The 19,741-nt window shown below is 44.8% G+C and overlaps 2 protein-coding genes across 3 annotated transcripts in view; both read right to left on the bottom strand.

Annotated features, from left to right (window-relative positions):
- The window catches only part of LOC143767252 (uncharacterized), a 329,672-nt gene that overhangs the window by 71,476 nt on the left and 238,455 nt on the right, over positions 1 to 19,741 (bottom strand). The gene's annotated exons all lie outside the window — the stretch shown is intronic.
- The window catches only part of LOC143767237 (uncharacterized), a 34,492-nt gene continuing 16,919 nt past the window's right edge, over positions 2,169 to 19,741 (bottom strand). The window contains exons 2-6 of one of the 2 annotated variants that reach the window (XM_077255422.1): positions 12,227 to 12,406; positions 12,021 to 12,144; positions 11,840 to 11,937; positions 11,553 to 11,643; positions 2,169 to 6,293 (exon numbers count right to left, since the gene is read on the bottom strand). In XM_077255422.1, coding sequence (XP_077111537.1) covers positions 4,678 to 6,293; positions 11,553 to 11,643; positions 11,840 to 11,937; positions 12,021 to 12,144; positions 12,227 to 12,406 — 2,109 coding nt within the window. In that variant the 3' untranslated portion in view covers positions 2,169 to 4,677. The remainder of the gene's footprint in view (positions 6,294 to 11,552; positions 11,644 to 11,839; positions 11,938 to 12,020; positions 12,145 to 12,226; positions 12,407 to 19,741) is intronic. The other variant, XM_077255423.1, reaches the window with a different exon arrangement.

Raw genomic sequence — 19,741 nt, 5'->3', positions numbered from 1 at the left:
GCTGATATATATTGGGTCAGACATCTCTTGAGATCTAACGTGTGCAGAGATTTTTCCTTTTCATTTTTGGGATTTGGGAAAAAAGATGGTAAGGATATCTGCGGAGATCCATGAAACCGTGATGCTACCTTAGGCAGGTAAGACAGGTCAGTCCTAAGGACTACTCTATCCTCTAATATCTGAGTTAGAGGCGGGTAAGCTGAAAGAGCCTGCAAGTCACTAATTCTGCGGGCTGAGGTTAATGCTACCAGAAGAGAAGTTTTCAGGGAGATTATCTTTAAGGAAGCTTGAGACAAAGGTTCAAAAGGCGCTTTAGTTAGTGCAGACAGTACTAGGTTTAGGTCCCAGGGAGGCGAAGTGTGGTGTATGACTGGTTTGGACCTACTTGAGGCTTTAATAAACCTTTTAACCCAATGGTTCCCTGCTAGGTCATAGTTGTATAGAGCACCTAATGCTGCGATTTGAACCTTAAGGGTATTTGTTGCTAACCCTTTTTCTAATCCTTTCTGACGGAATTCTAGCACTTCCTGAATTGGAATTTTATCCGACACGCTGACATTTGAATTAGAGAGGAACTTTTTCCAGACCTTGCCATATGCTCTGGTAGTTACTGGTTTTCTACTGGACAAAAGGGTTCAAACTAAATTTGAAGAAAACCCCTTTCTCGCTAAAAGTTCCCTCCCAAATTCCAGGCTGTCATATGCAGATTTTTTATGTGCGGATGATTTATTGGCCCCCGACGTAGAAGGTTTGGGATATCCGGGAGAACCCATGGTTCTGTTACGGACATTAAGCGTAGCCATGGGAACCACGCTCTTTTCGGCCAAAACAGGGCTATCATAATTACTCTCGCCCCCTCCTCCCAGATTTTCTTCAGAACTAACGGAATTAATACTATCGGAGGAAAGGCATAAGCTAGTTTGAAGTTCCAAGGAATTAGAAAGGCTTCTAGGGTCACTGGATTCCCCCGTGGGTCGATTGAGCAGAATGATTGTGTTTTCTGGTTTAGATTGTTTGCGAATAAATCTATTTCCGGAACTCCCCAACAATCCACAATGTGTTTGAATATCTCCTGATTTCATTCCCATTCCCCCTGCTTTAACTGTGTCCTCTTCACTGCCACTTCCCTGCACACACGCAGGGCCCGCCGATCCCGTATTTGTGCCTTCAGGGGTGAAAACTCCACCTTGACCGCGGCAGGGCCCCCCGCTGCTTGTAATCGGCCAGATGGTCCCCAGCATCCCGCGACGAAGGTATGTCACCTGTAGGTTCCCCGTCAGGGACAGGAAACCGAGCTGAGGTGGAAGAGAGGTCCCGCCTTTTTAACCTCTGGGTTTCCTGTCCCTGAGGGTGGATCCCTCTCTCCGTGGTGCCGTCATGGGGTAAGAGAAAGTCTGGGCAAGAATGGTAGTCATGTCCTTCAAGACAATAAATGTGTGTCACCCATATAGGTGGTGGAGGTGGGCACTTAGTACAGATAGAGACCAACCTTAGCAATGATGTACAAGGTGTGGGACAGGGGAAGAGACTGTAGGGGATTAGGGAATACTCTGTTACCCCATTATGGCAAAATCAGCGACTGTTGGGAGTTTGACAAGATGGCTGGTTTCAGAGGTTGGGAATCAAGGGAAATTCAGACTTTAGATCAGTTAGTAGAAAATTGAACACTTAAAAGCTTTAACAAACAACAAGAGATTGGATAGCCTCATGGCCTCTTCTTTCGATACCTACAACTTAGGCATGCATATCTGACTCAACTTAGCGCTGCAGCACCGGATGTACAGAAAAATTATTTACTAATCTCAATAGCGGTGGCAAAATACACAACCGGACTAATTTCAAACATCTATCAGCAACTCCTACAGTCTCACATGGAAAACCATCCCCTGTCCCCTGATAGCTACATTAAAATAGGAAGCAGATGTGAGGCTGATTATGGAAGAACAGTGAAAAGAGGTATTGGAGTTCACACCTAGACTGTCCCCATGGGAATCTCAGAGGCTCTCCCAGATATACCTTGTACATAGGAGTATATAGAACAATGCTTTCTTTTTCGAATTGGGGTACGTCCAAATGCAGATTGTCCAAGATGTGGGACAGGAGATGCACATTTCGTGTTATTTTTGTATTTGTTTGAATGAAAAAAATCAAATCCTTGACAGATAACTTTATTGAATTTTATGTATAAAAATAACATAATGATATCCTGTAACATTGAATATATCTTTGTAAAAACTTTACTGTGTAATTTTCTTAATAAAAATGATCGAATTAAAAGTGTCTCGGTCAAAGAAATACGGTAAGTTCTAAGGTAATTTCCCCTTCTCATTTAATTATGTTATGTTTTTGTACAATTTGTCAATAACATATACAGTGGCGAAAATACTGTAAGTATGCGATGCACTGTTGATTTTGTAGGTTTTCCCATCTACAAAGAATGGAGAGGTCAGTAATTTTTATCATAGAAATACTTCAACTGTGAGGAACAGAATAATAAAAATATCCAGAAAATCACATTGTATGATTTTTTTTTTAATAATTAATTTGCATTTTATTACATGAAATAAGTATTTGATACAATATAAATACAGAACTTAATTTGGTACAGAAACCTTTGTTTGCAATTACAGAGGTCAGACATTTCCTATAGTTCTTCACCAAGTTTAACACAATGCAGCAGGGATTTTGGCCTACTCCTCCATATAGACCAGAGTTTCTCAACTCCAGTCCTCAAGACCACACAACAGGTCAAGTTTTCAGGATTTCCTTAGTATTGCATATTCAATGGAATTAATGCTTGAGCAGGTGATGAAATTATCACCTGTGCAATACTAAGGAAATCCTGAAAACATGACCTGTTGTGGGGTCATGAGGACTGGAGTTGAGAAACACTGATATAGACCTTCTCCAGGTCTTTCAAGTTTCGGGGCTGTAGCTGGGCAACTGAGCTCAGCTCTCTCCTAAGATTTTCTATCAGGTTCAGGTCTGGAAACTTGCTAGACCACTCCAGGACCTTGAAATGCTCCCTACGGAGCCCACTCTTTAGTTGCCCTGAGTGTTTTGGGTCATTTTCATGCTGGAAGACCCAGCGACAATTCGTCTTCAATGCTCTTACTGAGGGTAGGAGGTTGTTGGCTAAAATCTCACAATATATGACTCCATCTATACTTCCCTTCAATATGGTGCAGTCTCCCTGTCCCCTTTGCAGAAAAGCAACCCTAACGTATGATGTTTCCCCCACCATGCTTCACAGGTGGGACAGTGTTCTTGGGGTTGTATTCACTCTTAGTCCAAACACGGTGAGAGAAATTGATACTAAAAAGTACTATTTTGGTCTCATCTGACCACATGACTGTCTCTCATGCCTCATACGGATCATCCAGTTGGTCACTGACATACTTCAAACAGGCCTGGACATGTGCTGGCGTGAGCAGGGGACCTTGCGTCCCCTGCAGGATTTTAATCCATGACGGCGTAGTATGTTACTAATGGTAATGTTTAAGACTGTGGTTCCAGCTCTCTTTAGATCATTGACGAGGTCCTCTCAATCTTGACTGATTCCTTACCTTTATCAGAATCATCCTTACCCCACAAGGTGAAATCTTGCATGGAGCCCCAGACCGAGAAAGATTTACAGACATCTTGTTTCTTCTATTTTCTAATAATTGAGCAACCAGTTGTTCCCTTCTCATCAAATTCATTGCCTATTGTCCTGTAGCTCATCCCAACCTTGTGCAGGTCTACAATTTAATCCTTGGTGTTATTAGACAACTCTTTGGTCTTGGCCATAGTGGAGAGTTTGGAGTGTGTGTATCGGTGTCTTTTATACAGGGAACGAGTTCAAACAGGTGCAAATAATGCAAGTAATGAGTGCAGAGTAGGCGGCTTCTTAAAGAAAAACTAACAGGTTTGTGAGAGCTAGAATTCTTGCTGGCTGGTAGGTGATCAAATACTTATTTCATGCAACAAAATGCATTTTAGTTATTTAAAAATCATAGAATGTGATTTTCTGGTTTTTACTTTTAGATTCTGTTGAAGTATACCTACTATAAAAATTACAGACCTCTCCATTGTTTGCAAGTGGAAAAACTTGCAAAATCAGCAGTGTGTCAAATACTTATTTTCCCCACTGCATCATTTCTTCCCGTATAAGTTATTTTTGATGGTCAACAAAATATGATTTTCCAGTAATTCACTCTAGGTATGATAATGACTTCTCATTCCTCATGTTTGGTCCTGTTAAAATAAAAACACTTCTATAAACCTCCTATGCCGGCGCGGTTCCAGTGGTGTCAGCACTTGTGTTTCGGGGGCTCTGCTTGTTATGTAATGTGAGCCCTGCATCCACTTAGCGCTGGCTTCACTGTTCATATCTTCAGACAAATCGAAATAAGAAGTCAAAGAGAAGTCGCAGCCCTGGCTTCCTGTTAATGTTAAATTAGTCTGAGGGTGGGAACAGTGAAGTTAGGACTGATTGGGCACAGGGCTTGCGTAATGTAACAACCTCATATGAGCCCCAAGAATGCAAGTGCCGATACTGCCAGAACAGCACAGGCACGGAAGGTGAATATGATTTTTTATTTCAACGAGGCCTAATATGACGACAACCCCTTTAAGAAAATACAATTTTGCATTTTCAACATTTCCCATATTAAGAACTTGAAAAAGGCTTATCCCCTATGTGGGTGCTCTGGTGGAGATATCCCCTATGTGGGTGCTCTGGTGGAGATCAAGATTCGCTTTCCGGGTAAAATTTTTCCCACATTCTGAACATGAAAAAGGCTTCTCCCCTGTGTGAATTCTCTGGTGATAACCCAAATCGGATTTCTGGTAAAAACATTTCCCACATTCTGAACATGAAAAAGGCTTCTCTCCTGTGTGAATTCGCTGGTGCCTAACCAAATCTGATTTCCGGTTAAAACATTTCCCACATTCTGAACAAGAAAAAGGCTTCTCCCCTGTGTGGTTTCTCTGGTGGTAATCAAGTTGCGCTTTATGGGTAAAATATTTCCCACATTCTGAACATGAAAAAGGCTTCTCTCCTGTGTGGGTTCTCTGGTGGTAATCAAGATGCGCTTTCTGGTTAAAATATTTCCCACATTCTGAACATGAAAAAGGCTTCTCCCCTGTGTGGGTTCTCTGGTGCCTAACCAAATCTGATTTCCGGTTAAAACATTTCCCACATTCTGAACAAGAAAAAGGCTTCTCCCCTGTGTGGGTTCTCTGGTGGTGATCAAGATGCGCTTTCTTTTTAAAATATTTCCCACATTCTGAACATGAAAAAGGCTTCTCCCCTGTGTGGGTTCTCTGGTGGTGATCAAGATGCGCTTTCTGGTTAAAATATTTCCCACATTCTGAACATGAAAAAGGCTTCTCCCCTGTGTGGGTTCTCTGGTGGTGATCAAGATGCGCTTTCTGGTTAAAATATTTCCCACATTCTGAACATGAAAAAGGCTTCTCCCCTGTGTGGGTTCTCTGGTGCTGATCAAGATTCACTTTCCGGATAAAACATTTCCCACATTCTGAACATGAAAAAGGCTTCTCCCCTGTGTGGGTTCTCTGGTGGTGATCAAGATGCGCTTTCTGGTTAAAATATTTCCCACATTCTGAACATGAAAAAGGCTTCTCCCCTGTGTGGCTTCTCTGGTGGTAATCAAGATGCGCTTTCTGGTTAAAATATTTCCCACATTCTGAACATGAAAAAGGCTTCTCCCCTGTGTGGGTTCTCTGGTGCTGATCAAGAGTCACTTTCCGGATAAAGCATTTCCCACATTCTGAACATGAAAAAGGCTTCTCCCCTGTGTGGGTTCTCTGGTGGTGATCAAGATGCGCTTTCTGGTTAAAATATTTCCCACATTCTGAACATGAAAAAGGCTTCTCCCCTGTGTGAGTTCTCTGGTGTATAACAAGATCTGATTTCTGGTTAAAACATTTTCCACATTTGAAACAAGAAAATCTATTTTCTGCTGTGTGAATTTTTTGATGCTTAAGAAAAGACTTTTGAAGGGGAAAACTATTTCCATATTCTGAACATAAAAATGGCTTCTTTGCTTTAGGAGCAGTTAGTTTTTTAATGCTTATTTTGTGACATTGATTTTCCTTAGTAGTCGGTAATGAATCAGAGGACAGGATCTGTTTGAAAGGATCAGATGACAGATATTTGCTGTGAATGGATGATGGTATATCTGGAGTAATGGCATTCCATTCAATTGTATCCTGTAGGATCTCAAGATCATCTGATTTAAAAATTGAAGATGTCAGCTGTCCCTCTGATCTCCTGGTACAGTCATCTGCTGGGAAAGAAAAAACAAACTTATTTTTCAATAAAATATCCTCAAATGTTATATTTCTGAACATTTCAACTTAAACTGTCAGTGAAAATTTCAAGTTATGTAAAATATTGAATAATTCACCAAGAAACTGACAGTTCACTGTAGAATAGAAAACTTTATAGCATGAACCAGTAGAACGTGGTGTCCAACTATTTATTTATTCTGCCTCCAACATATGGAATAAAAAGCCACCAATGTTATGTAGGAGAAAATAATACCAATAAAAAGTTACTGTATACTCATCTTACAAAAAACAAGTCCCCACTCAAGTCCATAATCAGTCAATGGAAAAACAGAGTTTTTCACATTATTAGTGGCTCAAAATCTCTTTAATCCCTTCATGACCCAGCCTATTTTGACCTTAATGACCTGGCCGTTTTTTGCAATTCTAACCAGTGTCCCTTTATGAGGTAATAACTCAGGAACGCTTCAACGGATCCTAGCGGTTCTGAGACTGTTTTTTCGTGACATATTGGGCTTCATGTTAGTGGTAAATTTAGGTCGATAATTTCTGCGTTTATTTGTGAAAAAAACGGAAATTTGGCAAAAATTTTGAAAATTTTGCAATTTTCACATTTTTAATTTTTATTCTGTTAAACCAGAGAGTTATGTAACTCAAAATACTTAATAAATAACATTTCCCACATGTCTACTTTACATCAGCACAATTTTGGAAACATTTTTTTTTATGCTAGGAAGTTATAAGGGTTAAAATTTGACCAGTGATTTCTCATTTTTACAACAAAATTTACAAAACCATTTTTTTTAGGGACCACCTCACATTTGAAGTCAGTTTGAGGGTTCTATATGGCTGACACCATTCTAAAAACTGCACCCCTCAAGGTGCTCAAACCAAAATTAAAGAAGTTTATTAACCCTTCAGGTGTTTCACAGCAGCAGCAGCAACATGGAAGGAAAAAATGAACATTTAACTTTTTAGTCACAAAAATGATCTTTTAGCAACTGTTTTTTTATTTTCCCAAGGGTAAAAGGAGAAACTGGACCACGAAAATTGTTGTCCAATTTGTCCGGAGTACGCTGATACCTCATATGTGGGGGTGAACCACTGTTTGGGGGCATCACAAATTGATCCGTAAAAATGGAAAAGTACTTTTTTTTTTTTTTCACAAAAAAATTCTTTTAGCCTCAATTTTTTTCATTTTCACATGGGCAACAGGATAAAATGGATCCTAAAATTTGTTGGGCAGTTTCTCCTGAGTACGCCGATACCTCATATGTGGGGGTAAACCACTGTTTTGGCACACGGCAAGGCTCAGAAGGGAAGGCGCGCCATTTGACTTTTTGAATGGAAAAATAGCTTCAATCGTTAGGGGACACCATGTCGCGTTTGGAGAGCCCCTGTGTGCCTAAACATTGGAGCTTCCCCACATGTGACCCCATTTTGGAAACTAGACCCCCCAAGGAACTTATCTAGATGCATAGTGAGCACTTTAAACCCCCAGGTGCTTCACAGAAGTTTATAACGCAGAGCCGTGAAAATAAAAAAAATAATTTTTCTATCCTCAAAAATGATTTTTTTTAAGCCCGGAATTTTTTATTTTCCCAAGGGTAACAGGAGAAATTTGACCCCAAATGTTGTTGTCCAGTTGGTCCTGAGTACGCTGATACCCCATATGTGGGGGTAAACCACTGTTTGGGCACACGTCGGGGTTCAGAAGGGAAGTAGTGACATTTTGAAATGCAGACTTTGATGGAATGCTCTGAGGGCATCACGTTGCGTTTGCAGAGCCCCTGATGTGCCTAAACAGTAGAAACCCCCCACAAGTGACCCTATTTTGGAATCTAGACCCCCCAAGGAACTTATCTAGATGCATAGTGAGCACTTTAAACCCCCAGGTGCTTCACAGAAGTTTATAAAGCAGAGCCGTGAAAATAAAAAATCATTTTTCTTTCCTCAAAAATAATTTTTTAGCCCACAATTTTTTTATTTTCCCAAAGGTTACAGGAGAAATTGGACCCCAAAGGTTGTTGTCCAGTTTCTCCTGAGTACGCTGGTACCCCATATGTGGGGGTAAACCACTGTTTGGGCATACGTTGGGGCTCGAAAGGGAGAGAGCACCATTTGACTTTTTCAACGCAAGATTGGCTGGAATCAATGGTGGCGCCATGTCGCGTTTGGAGACCCCTGATGTGCCTAAACAGTGGAAACCCCTCAATTCTAACTCCAACACTAACCCCAACACACCCCTAACCACAACCCTAACCCCAACACACCCCTAACCCTAGTCTTAACCCTAATTCCAACCCTAACCCTAAGGCTATGTGCCCACGTTGCGGATTTGTGTGCGGATTTTTCCGCACCGTTTTTGAAAAATCTGCAGGTAAAACGCACTGCGCTTTACCTGCGGATTTACCACGGATTTCCAGTGTTTTTTGTGTGGATTTCACCTGCGGATTCCTATTATGGAGCAGGTGTAAAACGCTGCAGAATCCGCACAAAGAATTGACATGCTGCGGAAAATACAACACAGCGTTTCCGCGCTGTATTTCCCGCACCATGAGCACAGCGGATTTGGTTTTCCATAGGTTTACGTGGTACTGTAAACGTGATGGAAAACTGCTACGAATCCGCAACGACCAATCCGCTGCGGATCCGCAGCCAAATCCGCACCGTGTGCACATAGCCTAATTCTAGCCCTAAGTGCAACCCTAGCCCTAAGTGCAACCCTAGCCCTAAGTGCAACCCTAGCCCTAAGTGCAACCCTATCCCTAAGTGCAACCCTATCCCTAAGTGCAACCCTATCCCTAAGTGCAACCCTAACCCTAAGTGCAACCCTAACCCTAAGTGCAACCCTAACCTAGTTCTAACCCTAATCCTAACGGAAAAACAAAAATAAATATATTTTCTGTATTTTATTATTGTTCCTACCTATGGGGGGTGATAAAGGGGGGAATTTATTTACTATTTTTTTTTTATTTTGATCACAGCGATCAAAATGTACAGGGAACAAATCTGCCGGCCGGCAGATTCGGCGAGCGCACTGCGCATGCGCCTACCATTTTCCAAGATGGCGGCGCCCATGCGAGAAGACAGAGGACACCGGGAGGGACACCGGGACTAGGTAAGTATGGGGAGGTGCGATCGGACAGCGGGGGGGGGGGGGCAGAGGGAAGGACGGGGGAGGGTCGAAGGGGAGAGGAAGGCGCTTAGGACAGGACAGAGGGGTAGGGAACACTGACGGCGGCTGCAGATCGCCACCGTCAGTCGTGGGGGGCCAGATCGGGGTCTCCAGCCATGGCCGATGCTATTGCAGCATCGGCCATGGCTGGATTGCAATATTTCACCAATTTTCATAGGTGAAATATTACAGATTGCTCTGATTGGCTGTTGAAAGTGAAACAGCCAATCAGAGCGATCGTAGCCACGGGGGGGGCGAAGCCACCCCTCTGGGCTGAAGTACCACTCCCCCTGTTCCTGTAGGTCGGGTGAAATTGGAGTTAACCCTTTCCCCCGCCCTGCAGGAACGCGATCATTCTGTGACACAGCATATGCGTCACAGGTCGGATTGGCACCGACTTTCATGACGCATACGCTGTGTCACAGGTCGGGAAGGGGTTAAAAGAGACACGGCTTCCATAAACAAATCCAGCAAAATCTGCTCTCCCAAAGTCAAATCTCCCCCTCGCTTCTGAGCCTTGTAATGTGCCCAAACCACATTGGTTTACGTGGGGATTTCTACTGCTCTGTTTTGCCATTTTGTCATATTAGTGCATCTGCAAATGATTTGGTTACATCTCCTCTGGGACCTGCTCCTATGATGTCTGCTTCTGTCACCTGGCGCTGCCTTATTCATTCTGCAGGTGCTGGAAATGGAGGAGACATTGAAAACAATCTCTGGGCAGTGCAGACTCTGTCCAGTCACTAAGAGTAAGGTGCCTGCGACCTGTGAGAACCATCCAGTCTGGCAGTATAGGTGGGTGTGCGCGCTGTCCAACTGAAAGAATATGCTCCCTGCTTCAGCCATTTGTAAAGCACCACACCCTACTAAAGCTGAAAGCATGTTGCTGAAAGCGGCCAGATACAACCTTGTTCTCCTCTGGTTGTACTCTGTGCTCAGCTCCCGGCTTATGTATTTGTTTCCTGTTGTGACCCTGACCTGTTTACTGACTACTCTTGCATCTTCTGATTTTGTATTTTCTCTGCCTCCCCGGCTGTGATCAGACTAGGTGACTATTTTTGTTGTTGCTATCGCGGCCCAACCTAGGGGTCTGTGTGTAAGTCCAGATGGATGTAGAGGGGTTAAAGGGTGATGGGCAAAACTGTGACTATACACAGTAACAAGTCTACTGAAATTATCAAGCTGAACAATCTTTTTAAGTATAAAAAAAATTTGTAACTAATGGTGAAACATCTCTGGGGTAATTAGAGTATGAGGCTCTGTGGCTCTTGGCAATAAAAAACTATTGTAAAGGCCAATATGTTCTATCACATGATTTTCAAGAAGAAATATTAGACTTTTAAAGAACTATTTCTATTAGTTCAGAGCTGAGGTGTCATAAATATAGATATACAGCCATGAACCAAGCACAGCTTAGAGATATATCATGGCATAGGTGTAATGTGTTTTATGGAGTTTATCACAATCCTTCTTGAAGTTAGTCAGTTTTAAAAGAAATTGAAAAGTCAGGATAAAGGGAAACTCTGTCGTTATTGTACAGAAATTCACACTCGGCCTTCACTGCACATTTTATGTTATCAATCATAAAAGTGAAATTTGGCCAGAAAGACTGAACCTGGTCTTGTAGGGACCATATGAGCACATTCAGCAGCCCAGAAGGGAAAGAAGGTAGATTCATCCAATAAGATATCAGGAATCTACTAAGCCAACAGCATCATTACCCTCAGATTTCTCTTACAGGCCCATCATAATATTTTTCTTCAAGCGATTTCCTAACTTGTCAGTACATTCTACGTAGACTGTCATTTGGCTTTGTAGTTTACTGATCTGGGCAGGTAAGGGTCAGTGTCTTCTAATCCCAGTGTGCAGGTGGATCCTCCAAGTTCTAAGTTCTATAGAAAAGGGCTTTCATTACCCAAAGTCATTTGAACAGTTTTGTGTGGAGGAGAATGTAGTGGCCTAAAAGCAAAATGGTGATCACAGGATTGTAATACGGCCGGACTACACCACTGATAAAGCAGCCACAGCTGGTGACTGAGAAGAATCTGTGACTTCTCAATATTTAGCGGTCACTACTCACCTCGGTGGCCATATGTAGGAATCTCCTCTTTACACCACTCATCACCCCTCACATATGTCTCTGTAGTATTAATATGGGTCAGATCTTCACCCTGAAACAAACATCGTAGTAGTCACAGACAGATGGAGAAGTCACATCTATGATCAGCTCTAATCCTGCCATCTCCACCGTTCTCATTACACAAGTATAAAACATATAATACTGGTGGATAAAACAAGACCTTCACAGCCTTCTACACATCAAGGGGGGGGGGGGGGTGGATCACATGACACCTTCTCTCCATCTACCTGATAATCTAGAGGAACATTGGGATCTTCTTGATTACAGTCCTGTGGAAGAAGAGGATGGGGACATCTCTCTGGTGTTGTCCTCCTACTGGATGGATCTGGAGGAAACCCATACAGGGACAGAATTAATTCTTTACATACAGATAATTATAGGCAATGTGTATTTAGTCCTGTCTATTACCTGGTAATGTGAGAGGCTGGGGAACCTCCATCATGATGTCCTTGTATATATCTTTGTGTCCTTCTAAATACTCCCACTCCTCCACGTTTAAATAGACAGCGACATCCTGACACCTTATAGGAACCTGACACATACAATGATACCATCATCCTCCGATCCTTTCATAGCATTACTGTATAATGTCCCAGCATTCCCAGCACTCTCACCTCTCCAGTCAGCAGCTCCATCATCTCGTAGGCGAGTTCTAGGATCTTCTGGTCATTGAGGTCTTCATGTATCAGAGGATGAGGTGGAGGCCCTGTGATTGGGCTCAGGGGTCTTCCCCATCCATCAGACACAGGGTCCTGACAGTGCTCACTAGAGGTCTTCTTCAATACTGTGTAATGCTAGTTACGGAGAGACACATTGATAAATTTCACTACGTACATTTCCAGAGTCCTCACCTCTCCAGTTCTGTCCATCTGTTATTCCCATAGATAAGAATGATGTAATGCAGACCTGGGCAAAGTGCGGAGCGCGGGCCACATCCAGCCTTGCGGCTGTCTCAGTCTGGCCCGGGAACAAAGGCAGCCAAGGGGATGGAAACTAGAGGTCCACGGGCCGCACCGTGCCCGCCTGCTCGCTGTCTCCACCTACGCTGAATTCTTTGGTGGAGGAGTGGCCTAGCCTCATGCCTGTATACAGGGAGGCTATGTGAGGCTCATGCAGTATGTAGGGAGGATGTGTGGGTGCTTTAACCCCTTTCTGACATTAGACGTACTATCCCGTCGAGGTGGGGTGGGCCCGTATGACCACCGATGGGATAGTACATCATAGTGATCGGCCGCGCTCACGGGGGGAGCGTGGCCGAGTGTCAGCTGCCTATCGCAGCTGACATCCGGCACTATGTGCCAGGAGTGGTCACGGACCGCCCCCGGCACATTAACCCCCGGCACACTGCAATCAAACATGATCGCAGTGTTCCGGCGGTATAGGGAAGCATCCCTGCGCACTTCCCTGAGACCCCTGGAGCAACGGGATGTGATCGCGTTGCTCCGAGGGTCTCCTACCTTCCTCTCCCTGCAGGCCCCGGATCCAAAATGTCGTGGGGCTGCATCCGGGTCCTGCAGGTAGGTGGCTTACCAAGCGCCTGCTCAGTGCAGGAGCTAGTAAACCTGCAGCACTTTAAGTCAGATCGCTGATCTGACACAGTGCTCTGCAAAGTACACTATAACATGATGCGTGCGCGCTCGCCGCGCCCCCCCCGGGGCAATGTTCTGGAGTAAAAAAAAAATATTCAGAAGTGTAAGGAAAAAAAAAAAATCCTAAAAAAAATTATATATTGTTCTTATAAATATATTTCTTTATCTAAATAAAAAAATAAAATAAATAAAAGTACACATATTTAGTTTCGCTGCGTCCGTAACGACCCGACCTATAAAACTGTCCCACTAGTTAACCCCTTCAGTGAACACCATATAAAAAAAAAACCGAGGCAAAAAACAACGCTTTATTATCATACCGCCGAACAAAAAGTGGAATAGCACGCGATCAAAAAGTCGGATATAAATAACCATGGTACCGCTGAAAACGTCATCTGGTCCTGCAAAAAACGAGATGCCATACAGCATCATCAGTGAAATTATAAAAAAAGTTATAGTTCTCAGAATAAAGAAATGCAAAAATAAAAACTATTTTATAGAAAAAATAATTATCGTATAAAAGCGCCAAAACATAAAAACATGATCTAAATGAGGTATCGCTGTAATCGTACTGACCCAAAGAATGAAACCGCTTTATCCATTTTACCAAACGCGGAACGGTATAAACGCCCCCCCCCCCCCAAAAAAAAGAAATTCATGAATAGCTGGATTTTGGTCATTCTGCCTCACAAAAATCGGAATAAAAAGCGATCAAAAAAATGTCACGTGCCCGAAAATGTTACCAATAAAAACGTCGTCCCGGGGGGCGTGCCCTGGACGGCCATGTGAGCGGACGCTGAGGAAAGAGCTCCCGCGGCCACAAGCATAATTATCCTTTCCAGGACATCCTTTTCCAGACATTGCTGGCTGCCATAAATCTAGCCTTATCTGGAAGCTGAATCACCCGAGCGTGAAGGAGAGCTGTGGAGACGCCTGGAGAGGCTCGCAATGAGGCGGAGAAGGCAGAAAGATGCAGGGGCAGGAGAGGCTGGAGGGCCCCAAGCTGGCGCCAGAGCAGAAGCTGAGAAGGAGAATGCTGCCTGTCAGAAGCACATGGAAGCTGCAGCAAAACTTCAAAGGTTTGCCCGGGTGGTTGGTGGGGAAGAGGCACAAGAGGCCATGGAAGAGAGATCTGAAGTAGAGGAGGAGGAGAAAACTGATAATGGAGCGAGGGGGGTGCAGCGCCCCAGAGTTCTGGTCGTTGCAGTACTGATGCTCCTCCGCTAAGGGGGGCTATGGTACGTCTGATGGCACTGAAGGAGTTCTTCTGACCAGGTATCACAGTCACCAAAACACTTCACAGTCTGGCCTCCAGGGGGAGCTAAGGGTGCTATGTATTAGGCCACTCCTCACAATCTGGTAAAACTGGGGGTTAGGCAGAAAGTTAGACAGAAGCTGACTGGGAATCGAACAGGCAACACCCTGTGGCAGAGGGTGTTGCGGGGAGAGACTCAGGGGGGTCCCTGTCAGGGGTGGGATCCTGACAGAGGCCTAGCGAACAGAGAGAACGTTACGGGACCGCGCCTGCACTTGATCGCGGCGGTACCCTAAGAAAGGACAAGAAGCGAGGTATATTGTGCTGAGTGAGAAACGAGATCAACGCAACAAGGAGAAATACCAGTAGGAGTCGTGCTGTAAGACGAGGCAACATCCTACTGAGGCACGTAGCCGGTGGCCGGAACGCCGAGGAAGTACTAGGCTCCAAGCAATACTTCAAACCTACGGCAGGACAGTCAGCTATAGGCGGGCTGTCTCACACAAATCACCTACGAAGACACAGGGGGCAACAACAGGAGAAGGGCAACACTAGGGTCCAGGAAGAGCTCCGAGCCTACCCGTCATACGGGTGCGTCCTAGCCATATCATCTGGGGGACGAAGAAGAACATCATAATCGAGTTGTGAGGGAACTTCAGAAACAGACACAACAGTTGTGGGGACTATCCTGTAAGCACAGCAGGGGAGGACCACAACACACAAGCGCTAGAAGGTAGGCACAGATTTCCACCTGCAAAGGGAACTCTGGAGGTGCCATCGGACCGGCCGCACTTGCGCAGCCCGGTTAACCGTATTCCGGACTGAGGATCCTGGGACCTTCAGTAAAGAGGTAAAGAGACTGCAACCTGGTGTCCTCGTTATTTACTGCGACCTGCACCGCACCACCACAACATCATCACCATTCCCTCCACCTTCATTGTACGCCCCTCAGCAGGGTCACGGACCGGGTCTAGCCACCGTGACAACCCCAGAACAGAGACTCAGAGGCCCGGTACCGGGTACCCCTTGGCCCTGCGACAGTGGGGGCGCTACAGGGGCACAGAAGGGGGAAGAAGAAAGTAGCATGGCTGCAGCAGGAGAGGCTGAGAAGGAAGTGGAATTGAGAGGGGAGCCGCCTATAAAGGACGTCTTTATCCTTTTATCCTCTTGTAACCAGTCCCTGAATGATTTAACCCTTCAGATGAAGGAGGTGAAAGGGGAAATTATACAGATAAAGGCTGCCATACAGAAAATGGATAAACGCATGGGGGAGGTGGAGGAGAAGATGAGTACTGCGGATGATCATGTGGTTCAACTACAAAAAAGCAGAGAGAAAGTTTGCCCAACAGATATCGGAATTGGCGGCAAAAAATGAGGATATAGAAAACAGATCCAGAAGAAATAACATCAGGATAGTGGGTCTGCCAGAAAAAAAACAGAGGGGAGAAATCCTACTGAGTTTATTGAAAACTGGTTGAAGGAGAAGGTTGGAACCAAGATTCTGACAAGGGTCTTTGCTGTGGATAGAGTGCACAGAGTTCCGCCGCAGCCCCCTCGCCCTGGAGCCAACCCTCGTACCATGCTGGCTAAGATATTAAACTACAGAGACAGAGATATTATTCTCAGGAAGGCCAGAGAAATGGAGGATCTCACTGTTGACGGACAGAGGATTGCCATCTACCCGGATTACTCTGCTGTGGTCCAGAAACAGAGAATGCAATTTACTGGCATCAAGAGGCGACTGAGAGAACTGGGGGTGCAATACTCCATGTTTTTTCCTGCGAGGTTGAGAGTGGTTGCCTTTAATAAAGCTCATTTCTTCACGATACCAGAGGACGCTACACAATAGATCGACATCAATGCCAAGAAACTACAAGCGGCGGGATTCTGACTTTCGGCGGAGGCGTGAGCCGTTATGGTTACCAAGATGTTTGGGATAAGAGAGGGCCTCACTGATATGTCTGCTGGAGACACACTTGGTTCGTGAGAGGGTGGACGTCTTACGCAGGCGGTGGTTGCAAAAAACGTATCACTCCACCTTCTCTACATACTCGAGGGGGGTGTCGGTGTTGGTCCCAACAGGGGTGCGCTATGAAGAGATGAAGGTGTATGCTGACGTGGACGGACAGTATGTGGTAGTGAAATGCAGAATGCTTGGTATATTGATGTGTGTGGTGGCTATGTACATTCGTCCCCCTTATTCGAGTAAAAAACTTAGAGAAGTGTTAGAATTGATTGGACGGGGAGATCCGATGCCGCTTTTAATTATTGGAGACCTCAACAATATATGTGATGATTTCTGGGATAAAAAAAAAAATACTCAAAACAGGTCGGAAAGCCATATTACGCCATTCGGAATATATATTCGAGAGATCGGTATGACTGATTTGTGGAGCGTGCGGCACGTGGGGGAGAGGGGATACTCTTGCTATTCACCGCCTCATGATACTTTATCCAGAATAGATATGGCGCTCAGAAACAATATGTTTGATTCTATGGTGGGAGAAGTGAGATACTTGCCACGGGTGATCTCTGATCATAATCCGATAGAGGTGGAGTTATGGCCAATGGGGACACAAGCACGGCATAGGGGAGAGTGGAAATTTCACCCTAACTGGCTGAATAGTGTGAGTTTGGAGGGCATACAGCGGGAGGTGGAGGAGTTTTTTGAGTAACGAGGGCAGCTCGGACATACCCACTATATGGGAGACGATGAAGGCATATTTGAGAGGTTTGCTGTTCAGGGACATCAGTAGATGTAAGCGGCGATCAAAACAGGCGGAAAATGTCGCAAAGGAAAGGCTGAGAATTGCTGAAGATGAGATGGCCACACTGAGTACCCCTGTTGCTGGGAAACGGTTAAGAGAAGCCCAGAATAATATGGATAAACTTCTTCTGGAGAGGGCAGGGAGGAAAAGAGAGTTCCAACGACTAGCCTTTTACCAGGAAGGGGAGGTAGTGGGACATATGCTCTCGCTGGTGGCGTCGGCCCAGAGGGGTACACCATTCGTACATTCACTAGAGCCTGTTAACGGTATAAAAGTGGCGGAGACCTCCGAGATCTTAAGGGTCTTTACAGACTTCTACGCAGATCTATACTCCTCTGGTGTGGACCCATCGGGGACTGACAATGGCATTTCTAGAAGGTATGGTCCTACCTAGACTGAGTGAGGAGGATAGGGAAAGTTTGGAGGGACCTATCACGGATGAAGAACTAAGTCGAGCTTTAAGAGCCATGGCAAAAGGTAAGGCCCCAGGAGCAGATGGATTGCCAGCTGAAATTTATAAGGAAATGGAGGTGTTGCTACCCAGATTACGAGTAGTTTTGGAGGAGGCTAGGAATGGGGGGATTCTCCCAGCCTCTATGAGGGAGGCCATAATAGTTGTAATCCCGAAGGAAGATAAAGATTTACGACTGCCTGAATCATATCGCCCGATTTCTTGGCTCACAACGGATGTTAAACTTCTGGCTGGGGTGTTGGCAGCCCGATTATCAGGTGTTATTTCTGGATTGATTCATCCAGATCAATCTGGCTTTATGCCAGGCAGGTCCACGGCAGTCAATCTTAGAAGGCTTTTTTTTAAATTACAATTGGGGGCTGATAATGGTGGGCATAGAGTTATTGCTTCTTTAGATGCCCATAAGGCATTTGATAGTGTGGAATAGGGATACTTGTGGCAGGTATTGCAATTCTTTGGCTTCGGCCCACAATTTGTGTCCTGGGTTCAGCTATTGTACGCGCAACCATCAGCTAGGGTGAGAGTGAATGGGGAGCTTTCTCACACGATAAGGCTACATAGAGGGACGAGACAGGGGTGCCCGCTCTCCCCTCTTTTGTTTGTTTTAGCCATGGAGCCGCTGGCCGCCAAGATCCGACAGTCCGCTGAGGTCTCTGGGTTTAAATATGGATTGATAGAGGAAAACATTGCGCTTTATGCGGATGATATACTGCTGTTCTTGAGTGATCCACAGGATTCATTGAGTAATGCAATTCGGCTCATTGAGGGATTTGGTGCTTTGTCAGGGCTTAAAATAAATTGGAATAAGTCAACTCTGTTTATGGTGGATGATGTAGAGGGTGAGTTGGGAGATTCTATGGAGGGAGGTAGACTTAAAGTAGCAGATCAATTCAAATATTTGGGGATACTAATCTCTTTGCCGATCACTAATTACTTACATATAAATCTTACACCGATGCTGGGAACTCTTAAGGCAAAGGTAGGAGCTTGGTCTAATGTCACCGTCACTCTCAGCGATGCTGCAACGATATAGACAACGATCCGATCGCTGCAGCGTCGCTGTTTAGGTCGCTGTAGAGACATCAAACACAGCAGCTCCAGAACGATGCAGGAGCGATCCTGTGACGTAACGGTGACGCACTTATCGTTCTCACACGTCGTTAGCTTCATGTTTAACATTGCTGGCATCGTTGCTTTTGCTGTCAAACACGACGATACATGCCGATCTGACGACCAAATAAAGTTCTGGACTTCTAGCTCCGACCAGCGATATTACAGCGGGATCCAGATCGCTGCTGCGTGTCAAACACAACGAGATCGCTATCCAGGACGCTGCAACGTCATGGATCGTTGTCGTTCTCGTTGTAAAGTTGCTGAGTGTGAAGGTACCTTAAGTTGCATTTATCTGTTGTAGGCCGAATTAATCTCATTAAGATGATTCTCATGCCTAAGATACTGTATGTTCTCCATAACTCACCTATCTGGATACCACGTGTAAAATTCAAATTGATTAACTCTTTATTTAGAGGCCTGGTGTGGGGGAGGCAACACCCGCGAATTAGATTGGAGATGCTTCAACACCCTAAGGACGCGGGAGGCTTGGCTTTACCTAACCCTGAAATATATTTCTTGGCAGCCCAATGTCAGCATTTAAAGGGCTGGGAACATGAGTCGTCTACCAATGTAACACAACTTTTGATAGAAAGGGTGGTGAAGAGAAGTCCGGCGGTACAGTGTCTGGAAGATGGATCCCTAGGGATACTGGGGAAGAAATACCCAACATTATTTCTGATATATAAAGTATGGGGGAGTGTTAAACAAGTTTGCGGGGTTACTTGTCTGACCAGGTTTTCTCCGCTGTGGTTTAATAATAATCTACCGGAGTTTTTGGTGATGGGACAAATACCAGAATGGCAAGCCAGGGGGATCCAGTATGCCTGTCAGATTTTAGAGCGACGGGAGTTGAAATCCTTTTCCCAGCTACAGTCGGAATATGGTCTTAAGGCATCTGGGGGGTTCCAATATGCACAAGTACGGCATGCGTT

The sequence above is a fragment of the Ranitomeya variabilis genome, chromosome 4 (genome assembly GCF_051348905.1).
Source record: "Ranitomeya variabilis isolate aRanVar5 chromosome 4, aRanVar5.hap1, whole genome shotgun sequence".
Classification (NCBI taxonomy): Eukaryota; Metazoa; Chordata; class Amphibia; order Anura; family Dendrobatidae; genus Ranitomeya; species Ranitomeya variabilis.
The sequence above is the reverse complement of the archived record's forward strand: the minus strand, read 5'-3'. Positions and strand labels throughout refer to the sequence as shown.